At 43.6% G+C, this 16408-nt stretch overlaps 1 protein-coding gene across 7 annotated transcripts in view; it reads right to left on the reverse strand.

The window, feature by feature from the left end:
* Nucleotides 1-16408, reverse strand: part of PITPNM2 (phosphatidylinositol transfer protein membrane associated 2) — a 140921-nt gene that overhangs the window by 62807 nt on the left and 61706 nt on the right. For 6 of the 7 annotated variants that reach the window (XM_068163505.1, XM_068163504.1, XM_068163502.1 and 3 more), the window contains one exon: nt 8407-8586. The exons of the other annotated variant lie outside the window; for it this stretch is intronic. In XM_068163505.1, coding sequence (XP_068019606.1) covers nt 8407-8484 — 78 coding nt within the window. In that variant the 5' untranslated portion in view covers nt 8485-8586. The remainder of the gene's footprint in view (nt 1-8406; nt 8587-16408) is intronic. 7 annotated transcript variants of the gene reach the window in all.

Raw genomic sequence — 16408 nt, forward strand, 5'->3', positions numbered from 1 at the left:
ATCTGTTCCTCATCAATGGCTCTATTAATAAAGGCAAAAGAGCAGCTGTTTTAAACATCCTCCATCTAGGTTTGATCAATGGCTGGGCAATGTGCAGTGCTTCACTCCATCCAGGCAAGACCTCTTCCCCTGAACAGTGGTGCCTCACCAGATGAGCATAAAACTTGGTCTTAAGTGGTCCTACCATCCAGAGAGATGTTGTCAGTTGTGTGAGTGTAGAGAAATCAGAAGATCACCCATTCTGGCAGAAACCTAGTCATAATGCTGTCCTGTCAGATGGCCAAAGAATAGCTCTATCAATATTGAAACACATCACAGAGAGCTATGACTTTGCTCACTGTGAGCAGTCTCCTCCTGAGACTCACTTTACACATCAACAAACTTCCTTCATGTCCCTGACCAGCGCTATGTTTAGAAACAAAGGATCCTCCTGGCAGATCAGAAATCACAGCAATGACTCAAGTGAGGCTGCACTACACATCTGCAGCTAGAGGTTATGCTCAGAGCCATCAAGACAACCAAGTACCTTTTGCCTTTCCTCCTCAAGATAGTCTGCTTTCATTGGGGATATCCAACACATTAGCTCATTAGGTAGATGATTGAGAGTAAACATAAAGTAGTTAGCATCTGTCTTCCCAACCTAGTGCTGCACAGCTGCAATTTCCAGGAGGGTTCCCCTTTGGGTTCTTCCTAGCTCTCCAGGAGGCTGCCATCTGATCACCTCCCTGCCTGCAGCAGGGATATATTATGGGCCTCTTCCCTCAAGTTTACCAAGCAGGAATCAATGCCCAGGAGCCTCCAGATCTCTTCCTGACACCCCTCCATTCTCCTGAGACCTGTCTGGGGTGGGGGTCACAGCCCCTTGCACAGCACCCAAGCTGAAAGAATCTTCTCCCTCTGCATTTCCAGTCCCAAATCCTGCAAGATCCTCAGCCAGCAACAGAGTAAAGCTGAGCATGCAGGAGGCCCTGAAGAACCAACCACTCTCACCCAGGGTGCTGCCCTGCACCTGCAGCACCATCTTGGCTGATTTTCTTGTAATGCAAGAAAAACACATTCTTAATAAAAGCTCTACACTTAAAGGCAGGCGAGGCTGTCAGCAGCAGACTCTTGCAAGACAGGGCAGGAAATGGTGCAGCATCAATTGGTACCAATGTGGCACGCACTGCGTTATCCAGGATCAGGTCTCGATATTAATGAAGCTGTTTGTACAAACCCAGGATATTTTTGGGACAATCAATTCTGCAGGACTATAAATAATTCCCAGCATTAAGAGAATCATTCTCACGGCCACTCATTAATCATTACACCTTACAAAGACGCCCAGTCACACTCCTACAGAGCCATGTGCCAGAGGCACATGAATTAGGCATCACTCTATTATGAAGATAGTTCAACCTTGTTTATCCCACACACTCCATCTTTCAAATGTTTACTCCTGGGTACTTCATCTTCAGAGTCTTTCTTTCCCTCTCTTTAAATGGATTTTTCACTGTACCAGCTATTCCACAGACACTGTGTGAGAATTATTGTCCCCAGTTTAAGGAGAGGTAAAGCAAGTTGCCCATTATTGTGAGCCAGAGATTAAATTTCAACTCAGGGTATTTTGGATCAATTCTGATCCTCTGACCACAGCTCTTAGATTTTAGGAACTCAATGCAATTATTCACTAACAATAGACTGTATACTAAAATAGTAGAATGGCTTGAAGAAATCCCCACAGCTTTCCTAATACTTAATTCATCACTTGCCTTCAGGCATTTGAAAAAGTGAGAACCTAATCTGGGTCAGCAGTCAAGATTTTGTCCACATGTCAGAAATCTTCTTTCATAAGAATAAAGAAACACAAAGAAAGAAAAAAGATTTTTGACAGCCACAAGCTCAGCAGGATTGTCAGTGCTGCATCCTGCATTAAAACCAGCCCAAATTTGAAGTTTAAAATGTTTTGGGGGTTGGGTTTTATTTTGTTGTTCTTTTGTTCGATTTGAGGTTTTTTTTGCATTACAACCTTATCTGAGTCTCACTAAAGTTTTGTCAGAAATAGAGCACATGTGAACTGTCAAGGCAACATAGCTCAGCACTCTAAAATCAATCTCTTTTTTTCCATTTGGTGTGGAATAACAGTCAGCTTAAAAACTGTTCCAGGATAACAACTACAAAACAAGGGAAAAATAAATTCAGAAATTATGTTGGCTATTTCTGTGCCTTCTCCCAAAATAATAACCCATTCGGGTGTCACTGTCATCTGTGCAAGCCTGGTTGCACTGAATAAAGTACCTTTACCACCCTTGTTGTCAAAGTGAAGCAATTGGGAGTGTTTTACATTCATCTTTCAGAAGGACACAATCCCTCATGATCTCAAAGAAAAGGTTATGAAACCTGGAGGAAGAAGAGAGAATGTGGAAGCCACAGGTTTTTAATGCTGCAGCACAGAGATTGGCAGACAAGCTTCAAAAGAAGGCTTTTGCTTTTAGACTTGTGAATCTTTCAGGGTCTCTAGAGCTGTCAGCAGCTGTCAGCTTTTAAAGTTAAAGCATATATGTCTATCTGTCCAGATGGCCAAGGCATCTGCAAATGAAACAAAAATAAGCAGCCATCCAGTTCTTCAGTGTCCAGAGATGAAGGGTTAGTTTGTTTTCCCCCACTCAATCAATCTTTCACCATCTGCTGAGCCTGCTGGCAATTGCCAAGCATAGCTAACAGTTTAAGGGACACGGCTTTTGCACTGAGCTATCAGGACGTGACCTCAAGAATTACCACCACCAAGCATATTTAAATCTATCCTCTTCCCGTGAGCTACACGAATGAGAGAAAACAGGACAGTGCAAGGGTCTGGACACAGAGACGATGGACAAACCATGATCTTTTGGAAAGGAGAGAAGCAACTCAAGATACTCCATCAGCAGTCACAGCAGGGGAGTACAGCATACTGCAGATGCTTGGAAACACACTGGTTTTTCAGGAAAGGCAATCAATGTAAAGCCCTGAGGGTCTGTAGAAGAGGGAAGATAGGAAGAAGGCCCAATTCCCAGGATCCTGCTTGAGTTCAGCAGACAGTGCTGAGCAGATGGGTAATCTTCAACAGATTGCCTCCAACAGGATCCAGAGTCCTTCCCTAGTTGTGGACCCTCCAAGTCCTGAATGACAAAGAATTAATGTTATTAGCTTATGAGGATGATGCAGCATCTCAAAATTAATCTCATCCTCAAGAGGCAGTCACTAGGTCCAGAAGAATATTTTCAAAGTACACGGTCTTTGGAGGAAGGTCACAAGTACTGAAGAGAAAACTGTGGAGAAAATAAGGACTGGACTTATTTGCAGCAGGGAAAGCAAGCTATGCACACCAAAAATGAGACTTAATAACAAGAGGAATTCTCTCATCTTATGAGAGGGTCGGAAGGGCAACGGTCTCTCGGCATCTCGTGGCATATGGAACCGCACTAATGAATGGTATTAAGATGATAAATGGACTGACCTTTTTCTAATAACGTACTGATCTCTGTGACAAACGTATTCAGATCTTGGAATACAAGCTTTTATGAGACAGAGACTTCACATTCAAGTGTGTGAGGGGGAGGCATACAGCAAGACGGGTTCCCTAAGCACACAAGAAAAGGAAGCGAGTGTTCTGCGTTCCGGGAAAGGATAGCTGTTTGTACACAAACACGCAGGCCACTTAGAACAGGAAGAATTAAGAAACTCTTTAGTAAAATCTATCTGATGTCTAAACCCCAAGGTTTCTATCCCTTGTGCCTGACAGGCTTCAAAGTCCTGGCAGAGACAGAAATATTGCACACGCCTTTGAGTTGATGGGCAGTCAGATGCTGAGGATAGAGTCCTTGGCTTGGTATTTCTGCAGGAGGAGAGAAATCCCTGCAAATGCTTACAAACAGTTCGTGCTTCATGCAGTTCATTTTAGCACTCATCTCGAGCTGCTATCTGCTTACATTAGGACAGGAGTTTCCCCAGATCAAACAGCAGCTCTCCCAGTTCTATGGGCAACTTTCAAGGTTGAGTTTATCTGGAGATCTCCCATCCCTGGAAGCTGGACAGTCTTTTAAATGCGTGTACAGACATTAGGAAAAAGTCACACTACAAAACTCTTGTCTAGAAAAGAAGTACAAAGATTTATTTCATTTTTTTCAAGTATTTTGCCTATTTTATGCAAACAAACCCAAGGAAAAAATACCCAACTAGATCACATTAGAAAGGAAGATCACTGGCTCCAAGCTCAGATATAAAAATTATTATGGGATAATAAGAGACAAAAATAGGGATAGTAAGAGACAAAAACTCAACAATGACTCATAAACCCCTCCTGTGCATATGGAAAAGCCAAGACCTAACTGCTCTTCAGCAAGGGCTCCCAAGCTGAAGACAGTGACAACACTGCGTGAGAGGTTTTCCATGAAAAGAGGGATATTGATAGTCTGAAATTTAATAGAGAAAAACTGAGAAGCTGAGATCTGCTGGGCTTCATGAAAGTCAAGGGTACATTAAGTCCTTTGCTGTAATGTAAAATTAACTTATTTATGGAAGACTTTAAGTGCTACTTAAAGTACTGAAAGCACTCTCTCTGTAGATAATATTTCAGAAGCGAGTAGAAAAACAACATTTAAGAGACTTCTTGCTCCCTTTCCCCTGTCCTCAAATTAAAAAAATTAAATCAGCTAAAAAGCAAAGCAGCAGGCCACTCACCTCAGCTTTCACAGCTTTATACACCAGCCTGGAGAACTTTAAGAGGAATTACAAAGCAACGTGGGCATGCACACAATGATTTATTGCATGTCTCACTGGCCTAGTGGCGCAGAGAACCAACAGAGATGCTGGATTATATACGGCACAATTTTAATTCTCCTGTCCAGTAAACATAGGAAATATGAGTACAGCCTGTTCCAGTATAATGGAAGGATTCTTCACTACTTGGGCACAATGCTGCTTACATCAAATCTGGTGAAATTTTTTGTTAAGACTCCTGAGAAGAAGGGACTATTTCCTCATGAAAGAAACTTCCACTGCAAAGCAAAAATCTCCACAAAACCATCTGTGAAAAAAAACTCCACAGTACTACAGCTTGGGTCTAAACATCCCTGGCCTGTGGGGATTTGAGGCACTGCTTCCCCAGAAAGGGTTCCCAGAGCAGCTGCATGGGACAGTTGCTTCATCCCTCAGGTAAGAAGGTCCTTTTGGAAAACTTGTATTTGGAGGATGCTAAAATCTCAGACAACTATTTGACTGCTCTTTAAAAAAAAAATAAAAGGCAACTTTATACCAACTGCTTTAGAGTTGAACAGGGATCTTCCCTTGTGTTCTTGAAGTTAAATGAGCGATCAACCTCATGTACATGCTTTAGGCTCTCTAAAACCCTTGCGGAGTAATTGTGCCATATCCTTTCGACACTGTTGGCAAACTGCTTCTTGTGAGACAGGGCTGCAGCAATGACACCGAACCATACAAAACAAAATGTCTCTGAAACGAACCTTTTGCTTTTAAGAATTGCTCCTTTCCTCAGAAACCACTTCAAATCATTCTGCCCTACATTTCAACCAAAGATTTCTAAGAAATGCCTCTGCATTGCAGTTTTGTACAGATATCTCAGCTCGTTCCCCTGAGGGGGTTCTACATACGGAACTTGCTTCTCCTGTGGCTTCTTTAGGCATTTCCAAGGAAAAACAAGAAGGCAGACATGAAACAGTTTCTCATTCTCTAAAGAAGAAGTCATGCTCCCCAATGCCCTCTCCCCAGTGCCTGTCTCAAAGACAAAACCTCCACTTTTAAATCACACTGGAAAAAAAGCACATTTGATACCACAGTCCAAGAAAAGCTTCCACTGAAGCCTGCAGGAATCTATCCACCAGTTTTAGGAAGAGTAGAGGCAGATGACTATCAAGAAGCAGAACATAAACTCCATGTTCCACCCTAAGTGGGATTTATGATTTTGTTATTTCTTTTTTCCAAGCTTGAGCCAACATTAATATTTCCAATAAAGAGCACAGCAACTTTCCCTCTTCTACTACTTTTACACATCACATAGTGAAGTCACTTGCTTGTCATGCACTTCTTTAGCCCACCTGACTCTTGGGCTACATGCAGTGCTTCCAGCTTACCCCTGGCTAACTGGAGAGAGATCAGAAACCTGACTGGACACTAGCTATTGCACATGATTAGGAGGAAGCTTTACTTTTCAAAATTAAAGCAGGGCTGGATGGCAATTTGGAGGGGTAGTTTCTACAGTAACTTCTTGGGCCAGTGAACTTCCCCTTGCATGAATGGCTTACTAGGTTTTAATAATAGCTTATCATGTCCTTCCTCTGACATTAAGATATGGCCAAAAATCACTGTCAAGTGAACAAAATGGAATCCAGTGCTCTGCATTAATGAAATAGAAAACAGTATTTTAACTTCTGAAAATGAACAGCAAATTCATCCCCCTGACCAAGTGCTCCACACATCACAGGAGACCTCTCCAGACACTCCCCAGTTAATGATTCATCCTCCATTAAATCAGGTGGGCTCCTCCTCCTTAATCAGATCATTTTCCCATACACTCTGCTGCTCACTGAGAATTCTGCATTACTAACATACTGCTTCCATCTACCTGCTCTTTATTCAAAAAATTGAGCCAGATTTGGGAGAAAAACATGAACATAAGCCAGCAGTGTGCTCAGGTGGTCAAGAAGGCCAATGGCATCCTGGCCTGTATCAGGAACAGTGTGGCCAGCAGGAGCAGGGAAGTCATTCTGCCCCTGTACTCAGCACTAGTTAGGCCACACCTTGAGTCCTGTGTCCAGTTCTGGGCCCCCCAGTTTAGGAAAGACGTTGACTTGCTGGAACATGTTCAGAGAAGGGCAACCAAGCTGGGGAGGGGTTTGGAGCACAGCCCTGTGAGGAGCAGCTGAGGGAGCTTAGCCTGGAGAAGAGGAGGCTCAGGGCAGACCTTATTGCTGTCTACAGCTACCTGAAGGGAGGTTGTAGCCAGGTGGGAGCTGGTCTCTTCTCCCAGGCAACCAGCACCAGAACAAGAGGACACAGTCTCAAGCTGCACCAGGGGAGGTTTTGGCTGGATGTTAGGAAGAAGTTCTTCATAGAAAGAGTGATTGGCCATTGGAATGGGCTGCCCGGGGAGGTGGTGGAGTCACCATCACTGGAGGTGTTTAGGAAGAGACTGGATGGGGTGCTTGGTGCCACGGTTTAGTTGATAGATAGTGTTGGATGAGAGGGTAGACTTGATGATCTCAAAGGACTCTTCCAACCTGGTTAATTTTATTCTATTCTAAATGTGAAAAAGTTATAGCAAAATAAACACAACATCCAAAGCAGCTACAGCAGCACTACACACAAATGAAGCCACCTAAGAAAAGGTGCTCACTCGTTTATGCTAAACATGTAGAGACACAAAGAAACACCTTTGTACCAGAAAAAGGAACGTGAGTGTTATTACAGGAAAGCACACACCATACACTGTTTTAAGACTAGTTGAAGTCTGTAAGTCCTTGAAGGAACACAGTTGGATGGCTGAGGGAGATACAGGGAAGCTGTGCTTTTACTTTTTGAGGTTTGGGTGGGTTGTTTTGGTTTTTTCCTGAATTCATTTTAGGTTTTATGGCTAAGTAGATTTTTCTAGCATCACTTCATCTGCCACAGAAAGCAGAGTTCTACTGAAAACTCAATATGAGATGTGTGTATTGCTGGGTGAGCAAAATTATGTTTTATTTAAAGCGTGGGACAATGAAATAACACTTCAGATTCATTTCCTTTTAAAAATGCTCCTGGTTGGATTTCAAACACTGGGAGAATATGGGCACAGAGGATTTGAATTACAAAACCCCAACATTTTAATTAACTGCTTTATTGAAGACAGGGAATTCAACAAAAATTCCCATCAGTATTCAGAAGCCTATTAAAAATAATCTAAGTTTTATGCCTAAACTGATTAGTATCTGTTCCATAGCAGTACATTAGCAAGGAAATATTACAGCTGCATCTTCCTCCCTCTAAATTCAAATTTATGCTTTTGGTTTACCTTCTCAAATAGACTAGATTCTTTCTTCCTGACAAACAAGCACAAGCCTTGCAGCTGGAACTGCCATGACTTGTAACCACAGGCCATCTGAGAAGCAGTGGCTGCTTTAGCCCTGCAGCCTGGTCTTGCCCAAGTTGGTATCCACATGCTTTGGCTCATAGCTTCTTTCCGTGGGAATAGCCTGTCCATGAGCCACTGTTTCCCCAGGTAGGTCAAACAGAGGTTCTCTAACTTAAGGATAAGAGAAGGCAAATCATAAGCTGAAGTTTGCATTGCTTTTTTCCTCTCCTGCTCCTTTGTTAACACTCAGCAAACCTCAAAATCAAGACATCCAATTCTGCAGTAATACCTGAACTCATCAGATGGGCTGAAATATTACTGACCTGTATCATGTAGAGCTGTGCAATTCGATATTCTTCCACACTCATGGGAAGAGGAATACGATATTCCTTTATGAGCATTTTGGATACAAAAAAAAACAGCTTTTGTCCGCTCAGAAACACAATCCAGAAGCTTTTAGTAAAGGCTCCTTAAACAATGGCAAGCAAATGCATTGAAGATTCCTGAAAGAGAGAAAAGAACAGAAGAGAAAAGCAGTCATTTCCCTTCTTATTGCAGAACATCCTATTAGGAAACAAAACAAAACAAAACAACAGGCAAACATTAATTTTTGTAATAGCTATAAGCTTAACAGCAGAGAGAAGAATCCCTGGAGTGCTCCCAGACCCTTGGTATCAGATTGAACAGATTGAAGATTTTTGATTTGCTTCAGGGGATACCATCAAAGCTATTACCCTCCTGACCTTTGCCACCATATCAATCAGACTTTCATATGCAACAGCATCTCCATGGAAGAGCTGTGACAAAAGCTCTAACTGAATAGGCAAACCTTCTGTTGCCAGACAATAAAGCATCTCCCCAATGTCAGCAACACACCAGAGATGCAGCCACTCAAAAGTATCAGGTTTTATCCTCTCACATTCATTCAAGCAGCAAGAAAAGGCTCTAATTAGACTTCCTCAGCCCTCAGTAACACCATGATGAAGAAAGTAATTTGGATTCTAACAATAAAGACAGCAGAAATGTACTTTTCTTCCCTGCTTTATTCTGAAATACTGTCTTGGTAGGGTCTCTTCTCTTCCACCTCCAAAGCAGTCTGCAGGCAAAATCCTGCCACTGCTCTTGATGCCAGACTCATTTTTACACTCCTGCTGCATAAGGATACAGCCAAAGATCAAATTGCAACATAAAAAAAATTACCCAGTCATACCCTACCTTGAGGCACTTTTAGACTTACTGCTTAAGAATACAGGGAATACAGAATTTACTACACCAAGGTTTAAAGCAGTAACTTCTCAAATATTCTTAAGACTCCCTATAGACTGTGGATAAAGAATAAAATCATGTAAGTAGGGAGGGTGGGGAAGACAACTAGTGAAGAAGAGAGGACATGAAGCAAAGCTGTCTGCCATCAGGCCAAATCAGGACCTGATGACCAGTACTTGTTTGGTTCCTTCTCATCACTAAAATCCACCTTTCTGCTGTGCCTGCTTATTGGAAATCTTCAGACACAGCTGCTGGAACAACAACAGCCCCAAACCCTATGACTGGGGAAAAAGAATAAATACAGAATAAAACCCACCAACTTATCTAGTGGATTAAACCACGGTCTGGGAACCAGGAAACCACACAGCAATCAACAAGGCTCAGCGCTGCTCGGTGTTTGCACAGCACTTCACCAACCTTTTACAAGGTTTAGAGAGGTTAACACACATGCCTATGGTCACAGAGCAACCAGGGACAAAATTCTGTATTTATAACCCAGGCCTACTGACTTGCAATCTGTGCAGCATTCGAAGTCAAAGCAACATCTGCCCCTCAAAGCCGAGCAATGGCTGAGTTTCTACAGGGGCACAGCTCACCCCAAGTGAGTGGTTTGGCTGACCCAGGAGCAGCCCCCGTGCTGTGATGCTGTTTGATTGCTTTCCTTTGATCATCTCATTTTTTAATTTGGCAGTAAAGCCAATTCACCCCGGCCCGACTCTTCTGGAACAGCTATCCGTCTGGTGCTGCATCATCTAAACAATTTATTTTCAAATTCAATTCTGTGTTTCATTTTATTGCTGTCAGAACAATCTCTGTGTGTTGGGGGGAGGGGAATATAAAAATCTTTGCCATGGCAAGCCCCGGAGAGAGTAATTCTGGGAAGACTGCACTTCCTGACACTGCTGTGCCTATCCATAGAAGTGTATGCATCCACATGCAGGATTTCCATCCAACTAATCCTCCAGAACAGGTGGAGACATTCTCATTAGGTGGTTTTTAATTAGTGTCATGGCAAAGGGCAACTAACCACGAGAGGATCGATCTCAAGGTCTGCATTGCTACAATGCTGGGATCCCAACTCTCGGAGATAATGACAGTGGGAGACTCAGCTTGTGTTGAGCAGTTTGTTATGCTTTGGAGATCTTTGAAAATTAGATTTAAAAGCTCCTCCCCTCCTTCCCCAAATGTTCTGAAAGTGATTCTACTCCCACCATAAGGACATCAGTCATGTCTGCCTTTGCTGCTTGCTAAAAACAGGATATTTCTATCGATTGGAAGAGATTAATAAAACAAAAAAATAGAACCTTACAAGTAAGAAAATGGCAGGAAACCTGGACTAAAATGGAAAAAAACGTGTTTATAATGAAGTGCCAAGCAGGTAATAATTCATAACAGCCAAGACATGAGAGCTTATTGTATTACAGACTGAAAAGCCAACCACTGCAGCCCCAAGCAGGCACAGCAGCAAGCCTTGAAGCAGCTGGCATGTGGAGCATGTCTGGCCACAGCAGTGGCTCCTGCTTGGCTTTTACCACAGCTGAGGTTTTGCTGTAAACCTCTTCTACTTCCCTGCAGTCAATGTTTAAAAGCAGTGTTTTGGCACAAGCCTGCAGGTCTCCAGGCAGCAGCAGGTCCTGATGATGCACCCTTTGGAAAGGCTACACTCCCAAAAACTCCTCTGGAAGTTGCCCACTCCAGCTACAGAACCAGCTTGAAAACAACTCTGGAAACACACTGGGCCAAACACACCGAACCAAACTGCAACCTCAAGCCAGCAGGCACCTGCAATCAGAAGCCTAACCCTGAAGGAGACACAAAGAGAACAAACCTGGCTTGCTTACCTTTTTTGTTTTTTCTTAAGCTATTGACTGGTTAAAAAAAATAAAAGCCATATATCAATTTAAGTTTCAGCCTTTGAGCTGAAAATAACCTACCCTAACTCTTTTAAGAGCAGGGAAGCCCAGGTGGCAAACCATGAAAGACAAGCATGGAATTTCACCAGATTCAGATCTTGGGCAACACCATGCCAGGTGGGACAGAGGTGACAAGATTGCACTTTAAGGTTAACCACTGAGGACAGCAGCATCCTCCCAAAGTCTTGAAACTTCACAGAATTGTTCAAACAAAGCAGAAGTTTGTTGGCAGATATGATGGCTGCTATGAATAGAAGAGAAAGCACTTCTGGAAGCAAGGGAGCCATGACAGAGATTTGAAAAACGGGTGTCAAAACACCAGCTGTGTCCCTGGCACCTACCCACATCCAGCCAGAGGTGTTTGAATGGAGATGCTCAACATGCTGTGATTAGCAAGCAGCCAGCATTTTGAGGGCAGGCTGGATTTTGGTTGTCTGGCCAGGAGCACCAAGATGGATTTTCTACAGCTTTGCCAAACCCTCATGGGTTTGCCACTGCTGGAATCAGTGGCAGCCCAAGGCTGTTTACAAGACTCAGCTTGCAGCCAGCTTCTCTCAGCAAGAGGAAAACAGTGATGAGGCAAGACATTTCCAGCCTGGCTGCTGTTTCTGCTATAGCCAAGTGGCACATTTGTGCAGGCCGTTATTCAATTTATCCATGGAGCTGTAGTAACTGTGAAAGCCAGGCACATAATCTTATACCTCAATTATTTTAAAATCAGGCTCTCAAAGCACCATAATTATGCTCCAGAGTCAATATCCTGCTGCGATGAGTCAGGTCCACCCCTGAGCCACTGCTTCAGGCTGTCTGAAGGCTAACACGGAGTGTGCTGATTTTAACAGTTTCCCTCACAGCAACAACAACAAACTTTTGAAGGAAGTGCCCTTTCCATAAAGCAGAGAGGACTATCAGGATCTGCAGAAGCTGAGCACATCAAGAGACCGAACAAAATCTCTCCATTCAGTCCATGAACTTGGTGCTCAGCATTGTCACTTCTGGAGCTCCAGGGCCAGCCTCCCTCTTACTAAATGAAGTAGCAGAGGACCGATGACAGCTGACAGCTTGTAATTAAGGACTAAGTGTGTGGAGGGTATTTAAACTGTGTTACTGGAGTTCCGGAGGCCAAACCCCAGCCAGGCTTCACAGGCTGGCCCTGAAGGGTATGGAAATTGAGTACTGCAGCAAAAAATGAGTGCAAGAGAACCACTCATGGCAGTGGGTTCAGGCTACAAACGGGCTGCTCCCACCCTGTTCCCAGCTGTGCTGTTACAGCTCTCTTAGTGATCATCTCAACAATTCATTTCTGACCAGCTCACATTTTCCACATCCAGGCTGCTGAGCACAGGCTTTTTAGGGCTGGAAGGAGCTACGCCATGACAGCAACACCCCACCATGTGCCATGGCTGCCATTTCCTGTTTTCAACAGGGAAGAAAAAGTCCCAGACAGAGAGAGCATCTGTAACAAGCTTCAAGCTTTTTCTAGCCTCATGCAGGAGTTTCATTTTATGCTACCATGAAATTAAAACACTCACCCTAGGATGAAAAATCCATCATAGAAGGTCACAAAGCAGCCAGCAGCAGAGGCAGCCCCTGTTCTTAGGGGCTCTTAACAACCACTTAAGGCTGTGCTGCATTTTGAAGGTGAAAAAAACTCCCCTATGAAAGGCCACGCTCGTGAGCTAAAGATCAATACCCTTGACTCAGCTTCTGAATGATTCTCCTTGCAATATTTTCACATAACCGTGAAATGAAAAATAATGAACAGAAACAACTCTGAGGAAACCAAGCCTAATACATAATGACTAAAGGATGAGCGAAGGCATTATGTGGAGACCCCACTTAACTCCCTAAAGACTTTCTTTCGGTTCTCTATCGCTCCTTTATCCTCCAAGAAGATGACTCCTTGAAGAAAGAAGTAACAGAAAGATGCTAGCATAGGTCCCAAGTGTATCAAACAGTTGGACTTTGGGAAGCAACACCAGGTTTAGCAGTCCTGCCACCCTTCCTCTCCTGCAGAGTTCCCTGAGAAAGATTCAGTGCCCTGCCATGACTGGAAGCACTGCATACCTATTGTGCTGGGCTTTATTTATGCCGGCAGAAGCAGCAGCATGAATGTGAAATGGATTCTTAAGACCTAAGTCAGCATTTTTTAAAGGCAGCCTCAACACTCACACCTTGATTAATGCAGCACTCTCCCTCCTGGCCCCAAAGAAGTCTTGCTCAGCTTTATCCATCCAGAACATCACTGCTGCAAAGACCATTCCCTTTATCCCTCACTCTGATGCCATTTGGCCACAGTGTATCTGCCCCTCCAGAGAGGATCTCCATCAGCAACTGCATAACATTGCTGTTGTATCCTCCCTTGCTCACCAGTGTTGGCTACCTGACTCAGCAAGGGCTACAGCACAGGCAGCCTATGATTCACCACATGGACCAGCATGCCCTCATCCTGCTCACATCCCACTGTTGTCTCATCAGGAAGCACTGTGGGACAGAGAGGAATTTTGTGTTGGGTGAATACATGATGCTTAGCACAATAGAAGCTGGAGCACAAATGCTTGACCACCTGAACAACTACCACTATGTAAAGGTCAAAGGGGAAATGCAATTTGAGGGTTTTCCAAGCAAATGTATATTGAGTGTTTGTATATTACCATTCCCTTCTCTCCCCTCTTCTCCCAGTCTCACTAAATTGATCTTTCCAGTGGGACTGTTTCAAGCAGCATTCACATTGAAAGGTTAAAAAAAAATCCCAACATTTGTACTTAGCAACTTTGGGGCTACCATTTTTTGCCAGAACACTCAACACTCCACTCAAAACCTTCTCTCACACACACGTGCGCCCCGAAGAGACAGAATGAGCTTCTTAACACCAGCAGCTCTCAGTTTTGTAGTGTAGCTCATGCCTGCTGGCTGACAGCTAAGCAGATTTAAAAACTCATTAGACCTTAGGGAAAAATAAAAAGTAATCAAAAGTTAAAGCTCCTAAAAAGTGCACTATTCACATGCTCACTGTTTAAAGGCTACTGTGTCAGTAAGTCATGTTCTTCGTGATCATACATCGTAATCAGACATCTCATCTGCTACATCTTATCACACACAGCTTTTTGTGCAGATGCTTGCACATCCAAGTTTCATGACTGAGCCTAGATCACATCTAACAGTGAATCAGCAGCTCACGAATGTTTGCCCGCACTGCAAAACCACCACACGGTCCCCTCCCAGCACTGGAGTGGCTGCAGCAGATGGTTGAGGTTGGCAGATGGGCTGGAGGAGCTCCCTGGTCCTGCCTCCACTGCAGCCTATGACACAGCCAGAGAAAAAGGAAGCAGGAGAAGAGGAAGAGGAACATGCAAGGCTGTGTGGAAATCAATTTTCCTCAGGTGTAAACCTCAGGGTAAACTCAAAAGACATCTCAAATGCAGATAGCATGCAATGGGCTGAGGCTGAAACACTGCTTGGAGCAAATGAGTTGCATTTACAGTGCTTGATCTTTTTGCCATTATTAGAGACAATTTGACGTCACTTATAGAATTTAAGAGCTCACTGTAAAGCAGACGTTTATTACAACAGAAGGATGGAATCAGTCCAAATGCAATAGAGCTACACTGGAGCTATTAAATCTTGTTATAGTTGACTGGGCAGCCAAACACTGACTTGAACAATGAGAGGGAAGAGGAAAAAGGGGGGGGTGAGGGGGAAATAACACTACTCCAAAGCATACACACATGCACACACACCATCTTTTGTCTTTAAATATTCCATGATATTGTACTATTTTTTCCTATTTTTCATTCCTATTACTCCTTTAACATTTGGGGAGAAGAGAACTTTCCTCCTTTCATTCTGCTCTGTAAGTGATGCTGCGCTGCAAAGCATGCCAGCCCTCACTGTTTACATGCTAACTTCAAGGGGACAAGTTGAAGCCTATCAGCTGAACTTTGGCTGGAAAATTAACGTATTGAGTTCTGCCATGCCTGGAGGTTATGCACTAATGAACTAATAAAGAAGCCATTAAAAGAACTAATATGCACACTGAAGTCACAGATGAGTTCAGAGGGAAAGACAAACCAGACTAATCCTCTTGCTGATGCTGGGGATCAAGCTGATTATTACAAAGACCACCTCTGGAACTAAAGGTTAAAAGTTTCCAAGGTGCCTGCACAAACAGAGCAGCCACAAAACCCAGCATCCTGTGGCCTCACTACAGAGCCAGATGCCCCTGCTCAGCTGAGCTAAAGGAACTGGGCAGAGCCTGCTTTTAATGGGTTACTCTTAGTCCAGCTCTCTCAGCATTACACACACATATAGCATACATCTATCTGTATTTATATATTTTATAGAGAGCCATACATACACACACACACATACACAGAAACAAAAATAAAGAAACCACTGACAATGTGCTAAATGCAGCGTGGTGGCTGGAAACGGACAGAAAATTGCTGGCAGCTGAGTAAACTACTGCAAAGGAAAATCTGTGTGATGCTGCAGGCAACACAGAACATTTTCCTTTCACTTGTGGCACATGTTTTAGCTGAAGGCCACTGCCACACAGAAGCCTGCACACTCTGTGGGCAGCAGTGGCAGGGAGATGGGATGGTGGCCAAAATTATAAAGCCAAACCATCTCTAGTTTCCAAGGTAGCCTCCCCGAGGAGCTATTGCATTTACACATCACATCTCAGGGTGCTACAATCTCTCCTGCTGATGGAATTCAGGAAGAGAGTGAGCAGAAGTGCTCTTGGAGTACCCACCAGTTGGTCACCACTTCACTTGTATTAAGTAGTAAAAAGCCAACAACAAACCCAGCCATGCTCTTCATGTCCCATGGACAAGCCCTTTAGCTAGCTCCTAGAGCAAATGGTTGGCAGTGAGGTATTGAAGAAAGACCAAGGTATGACCTCACCTATCTGACTCAAGACACTAACCCCACTATCCCTTTTCTCTCTGTATTACTGCACTGGAAATTTTATTACAACAAGAGTAGGAATTCAGGAAAGCTCACACTCTTTAATCTTACCAGTCACTAAGCATGAAAATAAAATTTCTTACTCTCAGTTAAGGCTGAAGTGCAAGAGTTCTGCTAACTGCTGGTAATCAGCTCACTCAGAGGGTCCTCAGGCACACCCAGCTGAGCACAAACA

The sequence above is a fragment of the Melanerpes formicivorus genome, unplaced genomic scaffold (assembly GCF_026170545.1).
Source record: "Melanerpes formicivorus ecotype bairdi unplaced genomic scaffold, bMelFor1.0.p_v2 SCAF_72, whole genome shotgun sequence".
NCBI classification, from domain to species: Eukaryota; Metazoa; Chordata; class Aves; order Piciformes; family Picidae; genus Melanerpes; species Melanerpes formicivorus.